Source organism: Nicotiana tabacum, chromosome 2 (assembly GCF_000715075.1).
Source record: "Nicotiana tabacum cultivar K326 chromosome 2, ASM71507v2, whole genome shotgun sequence".
Taxonomy (NCBI): domain Eukaryota; kingdom Viridiplantae; phylum Streptophyta; class Magnoliopsida; order Solanales; family Solanaceae; genus Nicotiana; species Nicotiana tabacum.
In genome coordinates, this window is record NC_134081.1 from 31,367,794 (window position 1) to 31,388,733 (window position 20,940).

Genomic DNA, 20,940 nt, shown 5'->3' on the forward strand with positions numbered 1-20,940 from the left:
AAAAGGTACAGTCCGAATCAAAATGCACGATAGTGTGGTGAGAACTCTCACCGATGTTAGACATGTTCCTGACTTGAAGAAAAATCTCATCTCTTTGGGCACTCTAGAATCTCTTGGGTGCAAGTACACAAGTGAAGGTGGAGTTTTGAAAATTTTTCATGGTGCTCTTGTGATCATGAAAGCACACAGATCTGGTACATTGTATACTTTTTTGGGATCTACTTTTACAGGTGTTGCTACAGGTTCAATATCAGAAAAATCAGATTTTGACATCACCAAATTGTGGCATATGCGATTGGGGCATATGAGTGAAAAAGGTCTTTCCATCCTCAGCAAAAGAGGTCTCTTATGTGGCCAAAGTACCGGAAATATTGAGTTTTGTGAACATTGCGTGTTCGGGAAGCAGAAAAGAGTCAGCTTCAAATCTCCAGCGATTCATAGAACAAAAGGTACTTTGGATTACATTTATTCAGATCTTTGGGGTCCTTCACGTACCCCATCAAAAGGTGGTGCTAGGTATATGTTAACTTTCATTGATGATTATTCAAGAAAAGTTTGGGTTTATTTCTTGAAAACTAAAAGTGATGTTTTCTTAAATTTTAAACAATGGAAAGTTTTGGTTGAGAAGCAAACAGGAAAACAGGTTAAGCGGCTTAGAACAGATAATGACTTGAAATTTTGTAATGATGAATTCAACGAATTTTGCAAGAATTAAAGAATTGCTCCATATCGTACTATGAGAATGACACCTCAGCAAAATGGTGTGGCAGAAAGGATGAATAGAACTCTTTTGGAAAGGGCTCGTTGCATGATTTCAATGCTGGGTTGACAAACGCCTTATGGGAAGAAGCTATCTCTACAACTTGTTATATTGTCAACCGAGCTCCTTCTGCACCTTTGAACTTTAAGACTCCAGAGAAAATATGGTCAGGTACTCCTGCTAATTATTTTGATTTAAAGATATTTCGTTGCCTTGTATACATGCATGTCAATGATGGAAAATTAGAGCCAAGGGCTAAAAAGTGCATTTTCTTTGGGTATGAATCTGGGGTGAAAGGATACCGACTATGGTATCCTGATCCCACGGCACCAAAATTTATAATTAGTAGAGATGTAACCTTTAATGAATCCTCTATGTTATATTCTAGAAAAGAGTCTTCTAGTTCTTGTAATATAGATAAAGGAAAGAGTACATAGAAGCAGGTGGAGGTTGAGATTGGCATTCTTTCTGAGCCAAGTTCATCAACTTTGGAGAAAAATACAGTTAAAACCCTTGAAGTTGAGCCAGAAGTAGAAATTCCTGAATTTGAGAGTCCTGAAGTTGAACCAGAAGAAGAGGAGTATTCTATAGCCAAACATAGACCGAGAAAAAAAGGTAAACAACCATTAAGGTTTGAAGATTATGTTGCATTTGCTTTTTCAGTTGCACAGGAAACTGAAGAAATTGGAGAACCATCAAAATATTCAGAAGATGTTTCTGGTGCTGACTCAGCCAAGTGGGTGATTGTAATGAATGAAGAAATTGAGTCTCTCTACAAGAATGGTACTTGGTCTTTTGTGAAGCCGCCATCAGTAAAAAGAATTTTTGGTTGCAAATGGGTCTTCAAGAAAAAGGATGACATTCCAGGGGTTGAAGATGCGAGGTATAAGGCACGATTAGTTGCAACGGGCTACAGTTAGGTACAAGGAGTTGATTTTAATGTTATTTTCTCACTTGTTATTAAACATAGCTCTATTCGTGTCTTGCTTGCCTTCGTTGCCATGTATGATTTAGAATTAGAACAACTTGATGTTAAGACAACTTTCTTGCATGGCGAACTTGAGGAACAGATATACATGCATCAACCCGAAGGATTTGAAATTGAAGGAAAAGAAGATCATGTTTGCTTGTTGAAGAAATCCTTGTACGGATTAAAGCATTCTCCAAGACAATGGTATAAAAGGTTTGATTCCTTTATGTTGGTTCATGGTTATTCGAGGAGCATGCATGATAGTTGTGTTTACTTTCGGAAGTTAAATGATGGTTCATTTGTGTACCTATTATTATATGTTGATGACATGCTTATTGCTGTTAAGGATTTAACAGAAATTCACAATTTGAAAAGTCAGCTGAAAAGTGAATTTGAGATGAAAGATTTGGGAGCAGCTAAGAAAATCCTTGGCATGGAGATCAAAAGAGATCGAAAATCCAACAGGCTATTTATGACCCAGAAGAAGTACTTGGAGAAAGTCTTGGAGAGGTTTGACATGAAAGATGCTAAACTAGTTAGTACCCCTCTTGCTGCTCATTTTAAGTTATCAGCTGTTCAATCCCCGCAGTCAGAGGAAGAAGAGAGGTACATGGCACAAATTCCTTATTCCAGTGCAGTCGGCTGTATGCAACGGTTTGTACACGTTCAGATATTTCACAAGCAGTGAGCGTGGTAAGTCGGTATATGGCTTGCCTTGGTAAAACACATTGGCATGCTGTGAAATGGATTCTCAGATACTTGCGAGGTACTTCAAACACATGTTTGGAGTTTGGGAGAAATACTAACACTTTGGTTGGTTTTGTAGACTTAGATTATGCAGGTGATCTTGACAAAAGAAAATCACTGACAGGCTATGTATTTTGCATCGGTGGATGCGCTATTAGTTGGAAAGCTACATTACAACATGTAGTAGCTTTATCTACTACCGAAGCAGAATATATGGCAGTGATCGAGGCGATCAAAGAAGCTTTATGGTTGAAGGGTCTATTTGCGGAACTGAGTTCACACCAAGGTGGTATTATCATTTTCTGTGATAGCCAAAGTGCCATTCACTTGACTAAAGATCAAATGTATCATGAGAGGACAGAGCACATTGATATAAAGTATCATTTCATCCGAGAAACTATTACTAAAGGAAAAGTCTCTGTTCAGAAGATCATCATTAGAGACAATCCTGCTGACATGTTCACAAAATCTCTTCCAGTGTCCAAGTTCAAGCTTTGCCTGAACTTGATTGGTATTTATGAAGAATGATTTTACCCATTAAGGTTTGTACGGAGAAGGTGGTAATTTACTCTATATAAGCCGAAATTAGGCCAATGTGGAGATTTGTTATATGGCCATTAATTTGGCTTCTTCTCAAGTGGTGGCCAAATTTTCATTATATTTGCCATGGCATAATATCCACTATAACAAAATTTGTGGATCATGATATTTGCTATGACATAATATCCACTATTAGGCCGAGGATTTCTTACTATAAATAGAGGAGTTTCTCCTCGTTTGTAAACACACTAATTCAAGAGCTTTTCACTCTTCTTTCTTTCTCATCCTTTATTTCATTATAGAGTATTTTGTAAGAGAGTGAGTGTTTGGAAACACTTGTGTGAACGCTTTCTTTGGAGTGATCTTGTGAGGTTATTCTCTTGGGGTATTTGGGACTAATTAGAGTATTTACTCTAATTTTGTACTCTTGTTGGTATAGTGAAATTGCTCCTCTCCGCTTGTGGACGTAGGTCACCTTGACCGAACCACGTTAAATTTGTGTCTTTTTTATCTTCTTTAATTGTCGTTATTATCAACTTGTATTGTCTTTGTTATTGTTATTATAACATTGTTTGGTTAAATTCTGCACTATACGGTTTCCCGATCCTAACAAAACAAGTTAATGAGGAATTTCAGAAGGAAATAGTTGCAGTAGTAAGGGGTGCCATGATAAATTACACTTAACAAGCAAGAAACTGGAAGATTTTCATGGGAAAGGTACTGCGGGGAGAGACTTTGTAGTTGCTCAGATTCAAAAAGAGATCAATGATAGAATAGGTATACTGTGTAAGTCGAAAAGAGCTCGCAAAAGCCGGTTGTTAATTCAGAAATTATGTAACTAGACTTCTGTTTCTTTTGTCTTGGGATCTAGTGTTTGAGGTACTCTTCCTAGAAGGACACTAGAGGCTCTTTAGGTTGTAAATTGCTTTGGTTGTTATGGTAATACTTCACATTTATTACTATTTTTTTTTTGAGAACATGAAACAAAAATTAGACAGTTACTTGGAATAAAAAGTGTACTAAATGGCGTGGGATGGACAACATTAATACCTTGAACAAGACTTGTATTAAAGAATAATTATATATATGTATAGAGACAGAGTCAGAATTTCAAGTTTATGGGTTCGAGATTCTAATCGATTGAAGTTACTGAGTTTTAGATTAATAATTTATACATATTCAATAAAATTTTTAAGACAAATACAGAATTCGAACCAAAGCTATTAGGTTCGAACGAACCCGCTCCCGGCACTCTAGTTCTGTCCCTCTATATGTAAATATATAATTTTATTATTATTTATAATTATTTAAGCGCATCCCATCTTGTAATTTACGTTGTCTTCGTCAACGTTAAATTGTGGAGGAAGAGACGTTTGAAAATGAAAATTTTCACTTTTAGATTATAAGTGTATTTTATATACGGCAAAGGTCCAAATATACCCCTGTACTTTCGAAAATGGTCTAAGAATACCCCTCGTTATACTATTGGGTTATCTATACACCTGCAGTCATACTTTTGATTCAAATATACACCTCATTTTAACAGAGGGACACATGTCATCGTCCTATTGACCAATTCTAAATATCTCCTAATTAATTAAAAACACACATTACCCATACCCGAAAAGTAATTTTCTAAAGCGATTTTTTTTTTGTAAAAACTGGTTTTTGTTTTTTACTAAAAATTGAAAAAACGAAAATATTTTTTCTTTCAGTTTTTACAAAACAAACTGCTTTAAAAAAAACTGAAAAATATTTTCTAAAACTATATTTTTGTAAAAACTGAAAAACAAAATTGAAAAGTAATTTTCTAAAGCAATGTTTTTGTAAAAACTGAAAAAAACTGAATTTCTTTTTTACTAAAAACTGAAAAAATCGAAAATATTTTTTTCCAGTTTTTAGAAAAATATTGCTTTAAAAAAACTGAAAAATAATTTCTAAAGCAATTGTTTTTTGGAAAAACAAAAAAAAAACAGAAAAGTAATTTTTTAAAGCAATGGTTTTGTAAAAACTGAAAATACAAATATTTTCTTTTTTTTTATTTTCAGTTTTTAGTTAAAAGAATTTTAGTTTTTTCCAGTTTTTAATTGTTTTAGAAAAATATTTTTTTTCCGTTTTTACAAAAATATAGTTTTAAAAATTATTTTTTAATTTTTTTTAAAGCAGTTTTTTTGTAAAAACAGGAAAAAAAATATTTTCGTTTTTTTCAGTTTTTAGTAAAAACAATTCAGTTTTTACAAAAAAAAATTACTTTTTGGATACCAAATAATGAGTCTTTTTAATTAATTAGGAGATATTTAGAATTGGTCAACAGGGCAATGACACGTGTCCCTCCGTTTAAATGAAGGGTATATTTGAATCCAAAGTATGACTACAGGGGTATAGATAACCCAATAGTATAACAAGGGGTATTCTTAGACCATTTTCGAAAGTATATGGGTATATTTGGAGCTTTGTCGTTTTATATATTACTATTGACATATCTATATCTATCTATACTATATTAAAAGTACGAAGGCTCTTAACGAAATGTCGTTTGCCTTTTTTACCCTTTAAAACTAGAGTTCAGACTAGACAAAATAGTCTTTTAGTTATTATCCTAATATTTATGAATATTTATTTAATTATCTCCCTAATATTTAGGAATAGACATTTAATTATTTTCCTTATATTTACGAATAATTATTTAATTATTTTTCTAATATTTAGGGCTTCAAAATTAATTAAAATTTTAAATATTAAATCATTCCTTATTCGAACTATATACAAACTTCTATATCGAAGAATTTAAAATAAAGAAATATTTTAGCAATATAAATTCTTTCCTTATAAAATTCATTACTTCTAACATCAAAGATTTAAGCAATAACTCTAAGCTAAATATTAAAAACGATTTGACTTAAATATTCTCTTACCAAATATTAGGAAGTTTGACCCTAGATGTCGTATCAATTTAAAATCTAAGAACTAAAATAAATTAAAAATAAATTCAATTTAAGGAATTTACTTAATGACAAGTAAAAGAAGGGTTGACAATACTTTTAATTAATTAAATTTTATGCATTAAATCCTTCACTATTTGAATTGCATATAAATTTTTAATATTACATATGTCATACGAATTTTTTTCTTATTTAAATTATGTAAATATTTATTTTTATAACTCAAATATAATTTTAATATAATATTTATATAATTATTTTAAATATATTACTCGTTGAGTTAGGGTACACGTGCAAAACACGTACCCTAAGACTAGTATTTTAAAGGGAGATAGCTAAATAAAGCTGACAACTAAAATTTTTATTTAGAAATTCAACGTTTAACTAACACGTAAATTCAAAGTATAATTCGCTTAATTAAATATGTGACAATTGGGTAATGGGGCCAATTTTGTGCTGTAGTGGAAATTGGGGCAAACTGAAAAGAAAAAAAAGACTTTCCAGTTATGAGACATAGATACTAGTAATTAAAAAAAGTGCATTAAATAATGTCAACTTAAAAGGAGGAGTTGGTTACAGACTTGGATTCCTTTCCCGCACATTCTCTTTCTTTCTTTCTCTCTCTCTCCAATTCTCCATCACCCTCTTCCGTGACATTTCTGCCCAATTTGGTGGTGGCGGTGGCAGTTGATCGGTGGTTATTGGTGGCGTCAGCCTCCGTCTATGCTAAAATTTGGTGCTGTTGTATTTGTTATAGGAGTAGTAGGAAGTGATCGATAATTAAGGATGGCGTACAGAAGGAGGCAAGGGACGAGCAAGTCGTCAACGTTCAAGGAGGAGAGCATTTTCCGTCCGCGTCCCGATGATGATGATTACTTATCTTCTTCTTCTTCTTCTCTTGCCGCTCAGGCTATTAAAGCCTCTGCCGCTCATCGGGACTCTTCTCTCTCCTCCGCTTATGCCGATTCCGCTTTTCCCCATCCTCATCCTTCTCAGGTCAGATCCGCTCACTCTTCTTTTCTTATATTATATATATAAATACATACATTGTATTGTATCGTGCTCTCTGATCACCCTGTCTTCTTCGAACCAGTCATGTGCTTATATAACTGCAAAATGGATTAAGTTATATACATTGACAGTCATGTGTAAGCAACGTTTTACACTATCTGTGTATTTTGACCTTGCAATACAGGCTATTGGACCACAACTGAACCAGGCCCTTGATTCTTTGTAGATTAGAGAATAAAAGTCACTTCCTTTGGAGTATTTGCATATCTTTCTTCTGCTGTTAACCTGAAAACTCCTATATCTGATGCTGTGAACATCAAATTCATATACATTCATTTTTTGAAAAAAAATAGAAAGTTTCAGTTTTTTTTAGCAGAGTTACTTAGTATTGGCATGAAATGCACCTGATTGTTTGGAATTACAAAATATTCGTACAGCAGATCTCAATTAATTTGAGTTTGGGGCCTAGTTAATTGGTTTGTTCATTAACTAATTAAACTATCTCTTACCGGTACATGTTCTGATTTTTAATTTGAACTCGATATGTAATTTGAATAGTCGGCATTGACTTCGTTGTGCCCCATAGTTTAGCATAAGTCATAACTACCTTCTTAGTGCTGATATTCGCGTGAAATTTACTTTGGAACCAGGCTGCTGCTTCCTATGAATATACATCACTGTCAAGTTCCAATGAAGCCGGTGGTTTTTGGGATGTTCTGTCTAGAAAAGCTAAAGCAATTCTTGACGATGACAATATTTCCCAGCAATTCGAAGCTCCAGCCAGCAGCATCCTTAAAGAAACCCAGGTGATAATTGACTCCTCTCTTTTCTTCTAATAAAAAACAAGCATAAGCTCAAGCAGGAATATAACTACAACTATTCTCTCATTTTATCCCCATTTTCAAAACCTTCTTTCTTCTGTTTATGCAAGGAAGTGCTTCTATGACACTTCATGCTTGTATTATGAGCTTTTTATCTAACTTCCCCATATCCTTCTCAATATCCAGTATTATCGGCAATATCAGAACCCAAATTTTCCAGAAAAGTGGACAATCCTAAACTGCGTAAGGGCCTGGATGCACTCACATCGTCTTTGAACCACATTGGTGATACCATCGGGAATGCATTGGAGGTATAAGTGCATTCTTTTCTTTGCGAAGCAGCTCCGGGGGCTAGCTTTTGAAATTTGTTAACTAGGGGTATTTGCCATGTTCATTTAATTGTCTGACATGACTCCTACTCTAATTTATATTTTCCTGAAAATCTTTTATCTGTTTCAAATGTTTTCCAGTTGATACAGTTATCTATGACATATTAAGCTGAAAGTTATAAGACTGTATAACATATTAACATTGAATGACCGACACGAATGGATTTTCGTCAGTGCAAGGCTCGGGGGGGGGAAGGAGTGAATTGTGAATTTTCCACTAATTTGAGTCGACTTGGCCTTTCAGGAATCGAATGAAAAAGATAAATTGCAGAAAGTAAATGACACAGTATGTTTTTATACTAGTTCGGATCCAGAGTAAATCCTACATCCAGTCCCCTTGGGTTTCAAGGATGATCTTTTTCAAGTATGAAGTGGCTTAATACAGATGAGTTGATGTTGTTATACACCAACAATTTTTGTCACTCGTTTTTCTCTCTATAATTGATACAATGTCTCACCAGTGTTCTTATCTCTCTCTCTTCTCTTCTATGTTACACAAGAAATCTAGAGCAGACTACAATGTTTTGTTTGAAGTAGAACAAAGAGATTGAAATTGGTTTGATCAAAGTATATTTTTTTCAAGTCTGAAACATATGTATATATATATACTTCGTGAGGCCTTCGTGAATCTTGAGAGATTGCAAACCCAAGGGAGTTGATCCTTGAACGGAATCATAGGTTGATTCTTTCCAAGAATAAAGTCAAGTTTCCGTTGATCCTCCTTGATTTGAGGTCTTGACAAGCTTTTCATTCGCTAGGCATATCTTTTCGTAACTTGAGTGATTTGCGATAGATCCCTTGATTTTTGGCTTCAACAATCTCCAATGCAGCCCTTGCGATCTTGTTTTTCTTTGATTTGGGACCTTCCTGTAATAGCTTCCGTCAATCATTTATTGAATCATTGATTGATTCTTCTTCCGTATCTCCGTTGCTTCTTCCTTTTTCATCTCTAATTATTGATTCTTTCCTTTGCATTGCTCCAGTAATAAATTATTTTCTTAATCTATTCTTGAATGGTATTGCTTCTTGATTGTTTTATTCCTTGTGTTCCTGCACCAGATGTGATATATTGTTTTTCATCATTGAAACTCATAATTAACAATCTCCCCTTTTTTGATGATGACAAAAATAATATATATAAACAACAGTTTACTTCCCTGTAGTCGACTCCCCTTCAATAGGTGCGTCATATACTTCAGTCAACTCCCCCTTAATAGTTGCTATATGTCCTGCAAAGTACAATGGTCTTTTTCTCCCCCTTTTTGACATCAACAAAGAGGGGATATGCACAGATACAGTTGAAATTAAGTTGGAACAGATATATCATAGGCAAATATTTAAAATATAGGCATCAGTTAAAGTATAGGCATGTAGGGTTTAGCAAAAGTATCCAGCGATTGGTTATCCAGCCCATCACAACAAAATAACAAACAAAAATTGTTTGAAACTTCCACAACTAACGACGCAAGAAATAAATTAAAGTGTTGCAAATCGCCTCCTTCAGACGTTCAAAGCTGGCATTGGCTGAAACCGTCACCCCATCAATCCTGTCATGTACTTCCTTGAAGGCTTTGACTGTATTTTCTCTGAGTTTGAGGATTTTGACCCTTATCTTTGAAACATCGGATCCAGTCTCTTTGGAGATTGCATGGATGTCCCAACAGTGGATTGAGTTGCTGCAAGAAGGTCCTTGATGGTGGTCAACTTGTTATCAATAGAAGATAGTTTCTCCATAAGATCAGGATCACCTACACTATGATGGGAAACAGAGGCTTTGGTCTTGGGATCAGGCTGGACGTTCTTGACTTCACCGTCCCTGTTTCTTCACCCAGGAGTCCTTAGCACACACATACCCCATACTGGCGAAGGCTCTAGAGTTGTAGGACTTGGAAACAGAGACAAAAGGGGTATTCTGAGATAGAGATGTTGTGGGCTTCCAAAATGTGGGTAATAGCCATACCATAGGGTAAACTGGTGGGATCATCAGCACTCTCAATCATGAAGTTTATGACCCATAAGGATAGTTTAACCTTAAGTTTGGTCACAAGGCAGTAGACAAAAAAGGTATCTCATTGAGAGAAGGTGGAGAATGATCCAGTACGAGAAACAAGAGTAGTTGCAACAATGTGGGCCAGAACTCAGGTTTAAAAACTAACATCACTGGGACCTAACTGGTTAGGAAGGAAATCAGATGGACATTCAGCAATACAACGTTTTGCTTGATAAAAAAAAAATTTCAAAATCATCAGGCCAAGTATTCTTGAAAAGCATAAGAAAATTGGAGCACTTACACCGAAAGATTGAGTCAAACATGGCACAATCAAGGATAATGCGTTTTCCTAGAACTAAGGATTCTAACTTATCAGGCTTTCTAGAGTGAAGATTTGCATAAAATATTCTCGCTAAAGGTTCATAGACTTTGGGAGGGGGTACAGAGAGAAATTTTGACCATCCTTGAAAAACAAATAGATCCTTTACCTTACAATTGAGGGCCTCCATATCATCAAGGTCGATTACTCTTCCATGGAAAATGGGCTTGTCTTTCAGAGCAATAAAAAAATCCCTATGTGGGGTATCCCAGAAATTGAAGTCGGACTCTAGAGAACTCGAGAGCTCTACTTTGGATTTCTTGGGGGGTAAAAGATTCATGGGGGTCTTCCATAGGTCTTTTTCCAAGGGTTTTTTCTCCTATTAGGCGAAAGTGGTCTTAATAGTTCTGCCTGAGAAGAGGCAAACCCTTCCGAGTGGTCAGACCCTAGGTCTACTTGTTCTGGAGGCTAAGTAGATGGTTTTCCCTTGGAACGAGTACTTTTTCTAGTGGAGGCAGACGGATTCTGGGAGTGTTTAGCCATCGAGAGACTTTGAAGAAGGGTTTGAAGGATTTGAGGAACGGTTTTTGAGTGGTAGGAGCAATGAAGACAGAGAAGAGTGGTTCAGGGGATTACAAAAGGAAGGGATTTTGACGGTTGAGTGCAGGAAAGGAAGAGGTGTGAGGAAGGGTCATAATGATTGATTTTCCTTTCTTAAAAGCTGCGACTGATGGGAAAAGAGAGGGAAATTGGAGGCGCTAAATTAATGCATACTTACAGATAAAACATAAATAAAAATATTAGACACACAAGAATTAAAAACTAACACATGGGTCCTAAGTTTTATGACCAAGAGAAATAATACCAAGTAGTTCTCTTAGGGAGCAAAATCTATCTTCAAGTAAAGGCTTAGTAAAAATGTCAGCTAATTGATCAGTTGTGCCAACAAATTATAATTTTATATCTCCCTTAAGCACGTGATCTCTAATGAAATGATGCTTGATGTCTATATGCTTAGCCCTAGAATGATGCACATGATTCTTTGAGAGACATATAACACTAGAGTTATCACAAAATATTTGAATATGTTTAAAAAATGGTTCATAGTCACCCAGTTGACGAGACATACATAGTAACTGAGCACAACATTGCCCAATAGCAATATATTCTGCCTCCGTTGTGGATAATGCAACTGAGCCTTATTTCTTACTGTTCCATGAAATTAATGCCTTTCCCAGTAATTGACATGTTCCGCTAGTGCTTTTTCTGTCTTCTTTATCGCCTGCAAGATCAGCATCTGAAAAACCTTCCAGTTTAAAATTGTTAGAACATGGATACCATGATCCATAAGAAATAGTTCCGATGAGATAACAAATTATTCTCTTTACTGCAGTCAGATATGATTCCTTAGGAGTTTACTGAAACCTGGCACATTTACACACACTAAACATAATATCTGGTTGACTAGCAGTCAAGTAGAGCAAGGAACCGTCATTCCACGATATTTAGTTTCATCAACTGGATTTCCTTTTTCGTCCTTGTCGATACTTGTTGACGGGCTCATTGGTGTACCAATTGCTTTAACACTGCTCATGCCAAACTTTTGAATTAATTCCTTTGTATATTTTGTTTGGAACATGAACGTTCCTTCTTCAGATTGTTGAATTTGTAGTCTAAGAAAAAATGTAAGCTCTCCCATCATGCTCATTTCAAACTCACTTTGCATAAGACTAGCGAATTCCTTGCACAACAGAGGGTTAGCACTTCCAAAGATAATATCATTAATATAAACTTGAATAATAAGATTACCTCCTGATGATCTTTTGATAAATAAGGTAGTATCTACTTTACCTCTTGTAAACACATGATCAAGTAGAAATGAACTAAGCTTTTTGTACCAGGCTCGTGGAGCTTGTTTGAGTCCATACAGAGCTTTAGTCAAATTATACACATGGTAAGGGAATTTTGAGTCTTCAAAACTAGGAGGTTGTTTTACATATACCTCCTCATCAATGAAGCCATTTAAAAAGGCACTTTTGACATCCATCTAAAAGAGTCTGAATCGTTTGAAGGATACATATGCAAAAAGAATCCGTATAGACTCTAGTCGAGCTATTGGTGCAAAGGTCTCATCGTAGTCGACTCCTTCCTGATGTGAGTAGCCTTGGGCTACTAATCTGGCTTTGTTTCTCACGACCTTTCCATCTTCATTAAGCTTATTTCTGAAAACCCATTTTGTTCCAACTACAATAGCATTTGCAGGCTTAGGTAGCAATTTCCAGACTTGTTTTTTTATCAAATTGATTGAGTTCTTCCTGCATTGCTTGTACCCAGCCGGAGTCTTTTAAGGCTTCCTCAACCCTCTTTGGTTCAATCTGAGAGATGAGTGCTACATTTGCTTTTTTCTTGAGAGCTCCCCTGGTTTTTATTCCTTCACTTGGATCTCCTATGATAAACTTTTGAGGATATTCCGGTTCACTTCTCCATGCATTTAGACGTGTTGCAATCGTATGAGTAGTTGACTCCTTCTGTGATTCTGGTTGACTGGTGACGGGCTCACTAGTTGATTCTGTGACACCGTCTATCGTATCAGTTGACTTTTGAGATTTGCTTGACTGTGGTGTTTCTTGACTAATATCTTCATCACCTGCAATAATTACTTTCTCGGCAGTAGTGTTATTTTTATCAAATATGACATGTACTGATTCTTCTACAAATAAAGTGCATTTATTATAAACTCTAAAGGATCTATTATTTATGGAATAACCTAGAAAAATACCTTCATCACTTCTTGGATCAAATTTTCCAAGATTGTCCTTACCATTGTTGTGGATAAAATACTTGCTGCCAAAAGGATGAAAATAACCTATATTGGGCCGTTTACCTTTCCATAATTCATATGGAGTTTTCTTCAGAATAGGTCTTATAAGACATCTGTTGAGAATGTGGCAGGCTGTGCTTACTGCTTCTGCCCAAAAATGGTTTGGCAGGGAATATTCCAATATCATTGTTCTGGCCATATCTTGTAAAGTTCTATTTTTCTGCTCAACTACTCCATTCTGTTGAGGTGATCTTGGAGCTGAGAAGTTGTGAGTATATCCTTGATCATTGCAGAAATCTTCAAATGCTTTGCTTTCAAATTCTCCTCCATGATCACTTTGAATGGTTGTAATAAGGTACCCTTTTTCTCTTTCAACTTTCTTATAGAAAATCTCAAAGTATTTCAAAGCTTCATCTTTGTGAGATAAGAAAATTACCGATGTAAAACGTGAGTAGTCATCAACAATAACAAAAGCATATCGTTTTCCTCCTATGCTAGAAGTTCTGGTGGGTCCAAACAAATCCATGTGGAGCAATTGTAAAGGCTTGGTGGTAGATACAATGCCTTTGCTTTTGAAAGAGTTTATGGTTTGTTTGCCAATTTGACATGCATCACATACATGATTTTTAGAAAAAATTAAGTTTAGGGAAACCAATAACTAAATCATGCTTGGAGAGTTTCTCAATAAGATGCATGCTTGCATGACCAAGTTTCATACGCCACAACCGTAGATCATCAGATATAGATGCTAAGCAGATGTGACTATCTAGATTTTCAATGCCATCAAGAATGTAAATATTTCCATACCTTTTTCCTGGGAGTATTATTTTACATGCCTCATCTTCAATAGCGCAACCTGTTTTCTTGAATTTAACTTCGTACCCTAAATCACAAAGCTGACTTATACTCAGGAGATTGTAGTTGAGTCCTTCTACAAGATACACTTTAGTAATATCACAGTTGTTGTTGAATGGAACCATGCCAGTGCCAACTATCTTTCCTTTTGAATCATCGCCAAATTTGACACTTCCTCCATTTATCTTTGTAACTTCTTTGAACAGGTTTTTGTCACCTGTCATGTGACTGGAACACACACTGTCTAAGTACCATTTTCCTTTGTGGCTTATTCTGTGGTGTTCCTTGCTTGTTTCACCTCGTGCCATGAAACAATTTTCATTATCTTCTTTGCATTCATCGTCTGATGCATCTTCATCAGTCCAGCAACCTGAATATTTGTTCATGTCATTTTTCAGAATGGTCATGAAACATAGATTTGCTATTTCCTCGTGTTCCGAACTGTGTTCATCACTCCAGCTTCAGAAATATTTATTTTTATTAAATCCTCTGGAAACCTTTCTTTTAAGATCTGGGCATTCAGCTTGAACATGCCCATATCTTCCACACTCATAACATTTTCCATCATTCTTGTCTTGTTCATTATTTTGCCTGGTTCGCCTAGAGGGCATCCTACCTCTTCTTGTGTTTCTGTATATTCTCATTAAACCATCCATGTTTCTTGATACCATGGCAATCTCTTCTTCAAGAGCTTCTGGGTCGTCATCAATATTATTTTCTGGTCTTTCAGTTGTAGCTTTGAAGGCAACAATTTTCTTCTTTTCTTCCTGCTTTGTTTTCTTAAGGTGAGTTTTCTCGAATGCTATAAGATCCCTCGAAGCTCATCATATGAAAGTTTGTTTAGATCTTGTGATTCGAGTGCAACTACTTTTGTCTGCCAAGTGGTAGGTAGACTTCTTAGAATTTTTCGAACTTGATCAGCACTTGAATATGGTTTACCTAAAGCTTTCAGAACGCTAATGATTTTGCTGAACCTTGCAAACATTTCCTCAATGGTTTCTCCTTCTTTCATCTGGAAGAGTTCATAGTCATGAACCAACATGTTAATGTGAGTTTCTTTCACTTTGCTGGTTCCTTCATATGTAACTTTCAGTTTATCCCACATTTCTTTAGCTGTATCACAACTTGATATTTTCTTATATTCCTCTCCACTTATAGCATTATAGAGTAAATTTCGTGCCTTAGCATTAACCTGAACAACTGCCATTTGTTCGTTTGTGTATTCATCTATATCTTTTGGATCAGCAGGTGGTTGAGCTGCTGCTGGTAGTGGATAGTTCCCCTTTTTGATAATGCGCCATACTTTGACATCATAAGATTCTGCATATATTTTCATACGCACTTTCCAACGAGAAAAGTGTTGTCCATTGAAGTATGGTGGCCTAACTTGCGATGTTCCTTCTTGAAAGAGTGCTCCAACAATTACTTGATTTGCCATGATCTTTTCTCACAAGCTGTTAAGCAAAACGTGTGAGACTTGCTCTGATACCAATTGAAAGTGCATGGGGGGGGGGGGGGGAGGTGAATTGTGAATTTTCTTTTCTTTTTCGCAGTAGTCGACTAATTTGAGTTCTAGTCGACTTGGCCTTCCAAGAGTCGAATAAAAAAGATAAATTACAGAAAGTGAATGACACAATATGTTTTTATACTGGTTCGGATTCAGAGTGAATCCTACATCCAGTCCCCTTGGGTTTCAAGGGTGGTCTCTTTGAAGTATGAAGTGGCTTAATACAGATGAGTTGATGTTGTTATACACCAACAACTTTTGTCACTCGTTCTTCTCTCTATAATTGATACAATGCCCCACCAGTATTTTTATCTCTTTCTTCTCTTCTTTGTTACACAAGAAATCTAGAACAGACTACACTATTTTGTTTGAAGTAGAACAAAGAGATTGAAGTTGGTTTGATCAAGGTATATTTTCTTCAAGTCTAGAACATATGTATATATATACTTCGCGAGGCCATCTTGAATCTTGAGAGATTGCAAACCCAAGAGAGTTAATCCTTGAACGGAATCATAGATTGATTCTTTCTAAGAATAAAGTCAAGTTTTCGTTGATCTTCCTTGATTTGAGGTCTTGACAAGCTTTTCATTCGCTAGGCATATCTTTTCGTAACTTGAGTGATTTGCGATAGATCCCTTGATTTCTGGCTTCAACAATCTCCAGTGCAGCCCTTGCGATATTATTTTCTTTTGATTTGGGACCTTCCTGTAATATCTTCCGTCAATCATTTATTGAATCATTGATTGATTCTTCTTCCATATCTCTGCTGCTTCTTCCTTTTTCATCTCTAATTATTGATTCTTTCCTTTGCATTGCTCCAGTAATAGATTGTTTCCTTAATCTATTCTTGAATGGTATTGCTTCTTGATTCCTTTGTTTTATTCCTTTTGTACCTGCACCACATGTGATATATTATTTTTCATCATTGAAACTCATAATTAACAAGGATAATGGTGTTCGGACCGAAATAATCAAGTGTCATATAGAAGCAAATAAAGCATACCTTTAACAACGATAAATCAGATAACAAAAAAGAAATATACCAAAAGACACACAAACATTTAACGTGGTTCGGTCAATTGACCTACGTCCACATATGAAGATGAGCATTCAACTATATAAAAGAGAGTACAAATTATCGAGAGAACAATCTCACAAAGAGGCACAGACAAGAGACAGCATAACACTTGTCTCACAAATTCTCCCTCTAAAGAAGACTCTCAAACCCTTTAAGGGACTACATTGTGAATGCTACTAAATGAGAAGTAAGAATCCTCAACTTATAGAGGTCCAAAACTTTTTCCTCCAAGAAAAGAGACTAGCCAAATATGAAAGAATTATATTTTTCTTTTCGTAAAAGGTAAAATCAATTATGGTAAATATGTTGCTCTTCCTTCAGAGAATAGGAAAACCAAATATGGTAAGAAAATGAGGACAAATACTTAACACGGCTCAATTTGTTATCTGAAGCTAGTTGATTTTCATGAGAATAGTTTATAGTTTATGTGATTTCCTAATCAGGTACGTGCTGCTTCAACATAAGTTTTTCTTGATTCTCAGGAGGGACGTACAATTGTTGAGAACAAGACTACTGACATTATTCAAGAGACACGCAAACTGCAGATCAGGAGAAAAGGTACCAACTTTGAGGAACAAAATCATGTTTCTAGCCTACATAGCGCATGGCAGCAATCCTCAAGGCAAACGACTCAGCCACATACACAAACCAATCATGAAGATCAACTAAAGGCTTCTCGTGATGTGAGTTGGCAACTTGTTATTCTGTATTTCTTAGTCATGTAGTACCAAGGCCTTAATTTTCCAGAGAGAATGCTTTTAAAAATTTCAAGTCTACTTCACAACTGCAGTCAAAATCTGAAGTAACTGCAATATTACGTTGTACTTTTGGCAAGTGGCAACATCCTGTCTGAGTGACTAAATAATACAATAATTGCTGTAACCGCAACAATTATGAGAAAAGATTTCTTTCTTTTTACATTTTGAAGCATGAGGAGCTTTAAAGACATTATCCGAGCAAAGTATATAAATACAATTATTAATCTCGGACAACATATTTTTACATTCGCATTTTAGTTGTAGTTCATCTGATTACCTTCAATACCAATAGTGTACTTGACAGAACGAGATCTCATCATTACTCTAAATGGTAGAACACAGGTTCACAGAGCTCTCATTGTTCTGAATTCTTGTGTGGGTTTACTATGAACTTCCTTTGGTATTATATCCTTACAAGTGAAGTGCATTATGGACCTGTCTTTTGGGTTTCAGGTGGCAATGGCAAATGCTGCCAAAGCCAAGCTTCTTTTACGAGAGTTGAAAACTGTTAAAGCATATCTTGCTTTCGCAAAACTAAGGTGTTCTCAGCTGGGAGAAGAAAATAAAGTCCTTCGAGAGTCTTGTGAAAAGGGAGACAATCCTGCAGTTGATGACATGGTAATCCTTCACTTACTTGCACAAATGTAATATGGTTTTTCTATATTAAATATTCCTTTGATAGTACCTCTTCTTCTTCCTTCTTAAGTCATCAGGGGCAGCAAGATGCAGTGGATACAGTCTGTAAAAGTTTGTCTTAGAGATTGAGTTTTTTTTGCATAAGAAATCTAAGCATTACCTTAAACCAACTTTGCTAATTGGATACAATATGGTTATATTACTAGTGACTTTAATCATGTATGTGTTCTTTTTTGCTAGTATATCATATGTTACGCCATTGAGCATGGACGGGGAACTAGGGGGTTGCAAGGGGGTCTGAACCATCTTCAGTCAAAAAATTATTTACAAGGTCAAAATTATTTTTTATGTATATATAATATATGTTGAATACCATTAGCTTTCTCGTGTGTTTAGTTTTTTTATATTTTGAATTTTCTTAGTGAAAAGTCCGGCTCCGCCACAGGTGCCTTTATCCTTTTCATTTTAACATTTGAAATCCTTAAACACCGTGCGTGGTGAAGAACTAATGCTTTCTATAATCTAAAATTTCAGATACGCCTTCAACTTGAGACACTATTAGCAGAGAAGGCTCGTCTAGCACATGAGAATTCCGTGTATGCTCGTGAGAATCGCTTCTTAAGAGAGATTGTGGAGTACCACCAATTAACCATGCAAGATATTGTGTATCTGGATGAGGGCATAGAAGAAGTAACAGAAGTGTATCCTATACCTGCCGTCTCAAAGATGCTTTCAAATTCCCTTCCAGCACCTGCATCCCCATGTACCCCCTCGGAAGTACCCTTATCATGCAGCTCCTCAGTGACAGCTCTTGCTTCCATTGCACCCCAAGTGGCAGTAGATCATGAAGCTCCACCAAGTTCCAATATTCCAACTTCCACGGGGGAAGATTTGAGAAGTCAATGATTGCTGCTGGAGAGCCAGTCCTCACTTTCTTTCAAGTTTTAATATTAGTGTAGTGCCATACCACTTTTTCTTCATTTTTTTATGAAGTTGGGAATTGAAGTCCAAAAAGTCTTTTGTTTCTTTTTTCCTTTTTTGTTTCTTCTTGATTGTTTAATTCTTTTCTTATCCTGTAAGTTACAGATGCGCTATTTGTGGCAAATTGGGAAGAGTTAGACAAAGGTGTCCTTTTACTCTCGCACTCTCTCTGATTGTTTCTATTCTTTTTCTTGTAAGGTACAGGTGGCTATTTAATTGTACTCAAACAAAAAAGAAGTTGGCTTAAGACTTTCTGCGTTGAGATTGACTGGTTCTTTGCATCTTTCATTAGTTTTTTTAGTTTTGTTCTCTTTCTTTTCACGTGATTATTAATCAGAAAAAGGGTAGAGTGTCTAAAATCATTTTAAGGGACACCAGTTTCTTATAAATTAGATTTGTGGATTGTGCTTGTATTGCACTTATAGAAATGTCTGTTTTGACAAAAAGATTCCTAAACATCCTATAATTGAATGAAATAAAATAAGAAAATAAAATTATTTAAACAAATAGAGGAGATAGGAATCTTCTCTCTTGCATTTCCAATTCTCATGTCTTACATATAGAGATTTGTTTCAATTTATGGAATATAGATACTCCACCAACTTTGCAAGGGGAGTTCTTCTCTTTCTTTTTTCGAAGAGAATCATTTTTGAGTTGACCAGAATAATTTGGTTTACCATATCAATCTTAGTGGTCAATGTCAGTTGATCAATCATTAATGTTTGGCTATTGCATTAGAAAATCAACTTTAGTACTAACAACATATTGGTATCTTTAAAACAATTAAATTTTAATCAATTATCATATAATTACCTGTTTTAAAATAAAGAGAAAAATAGTTCAAGGCCACACAAAACATTAATTGACTAAAACCCACCATGCCATTTTTTTTCCTACTAGATCACCGTGCATAAAATGGGACGAAAATTGTGATCATTTAATTTCTGGCTGAGTAGAGGCGTGCTTGTGTAGAGCTTACTGTTTTAGAATAAATGAAAAATATTTTGAAAGAAACGTAATCTTTTAACCATTTGTTAAGGTTACAAAATCAAACTGGAAGAACCTTCAAGCCTCTTGCCCATTATAGAGCTGCCAAGAACTAAGCTTTTCGCAGAGATGCTTTACCTTTTTGTCTCACTAACATTATAACAAATCTAAGAAGGCAGATAACACACTTGGTTATTGTTAGAGAATGTATATAGACTTGTTAGAAAATATATATAGACTTGTTAGAAAATGTATATAGACTTATTTCTTAGCAATGTGCATAGCCATATATAGGTAGCAGTATTTGTAGGATTTTTCTTTATTTATTTCCTTAGTTAGCACCTAATGCATTGCATTTATACATCCCTTGCTTATTGGAATAATACACAAGTTATTCTCTCAAATTCCGGTTATAGGATATCATAGTCGGTGTTGGGTCTGAAATTCGACCGAGAAATAACTGTCTCACAGTAACTTGACTGGTTTTAGGAAAGTCCTTTGGTCTGGCGAAGTAACTCTCACCACCAACCCTTGAAGGGCCAGTTACTTTTTGATATACATGTTTCTAGAATGCGGTGGCTAGATTCTTTGTTTGTGAAGCCCATGCGCCGGTAGAGAAATTCTGACATAGTCTGCCCGGACAGTGCTTGAGGGTGCGTGGGAGATTGGTTGGAGACTTGGTTCACTGTTCCTAGGTCACGTCGTTATTTTCGGCATGTCTATGGTGGGTTCTACTCGAACTGACCACGATTTGAGAAGGTGTTTTTGTTCCCAAAAGTGCTGCTCATTAACAGTCTCGTCAAAAAGTCCCAGGTTACTGATTTCCAT

At 35.6% G+C, this 20,940-nt stretch overlaps 1 protein-coding gene across 1 annotated transcript; it reads left to right on the forward strand.

Moving 5' to 3' along the window:
* Positions 1–6,745: 6,745 nt before the first annotated feature.
* On the forward strand, positions 6,746–19,204 carry LOC107785543 (uncharacterized). Its single transcript, XM_075225591.1, has 7 exons — positions 6,746–6,955; positions 7,621–7,672; positions 7,768–7,776; positions 7,978–8,102; positions 17,233–17,433; positions 17,962–18,126; positions 18,679–19,204. The coding sequence occupies exons 1-7, from the start codon at positions 6,746–6,748 to the stop codon at positions 19,048–19,050; spliced, it is 1,134 nt and encodes a 377-aa protein (XP_075081692.1). The 3' UTR covers positions 19,051–19,204.
* The last annotated feature ends 1,736 nt before the right edge of the window (positions 19,205–20,940 follow it).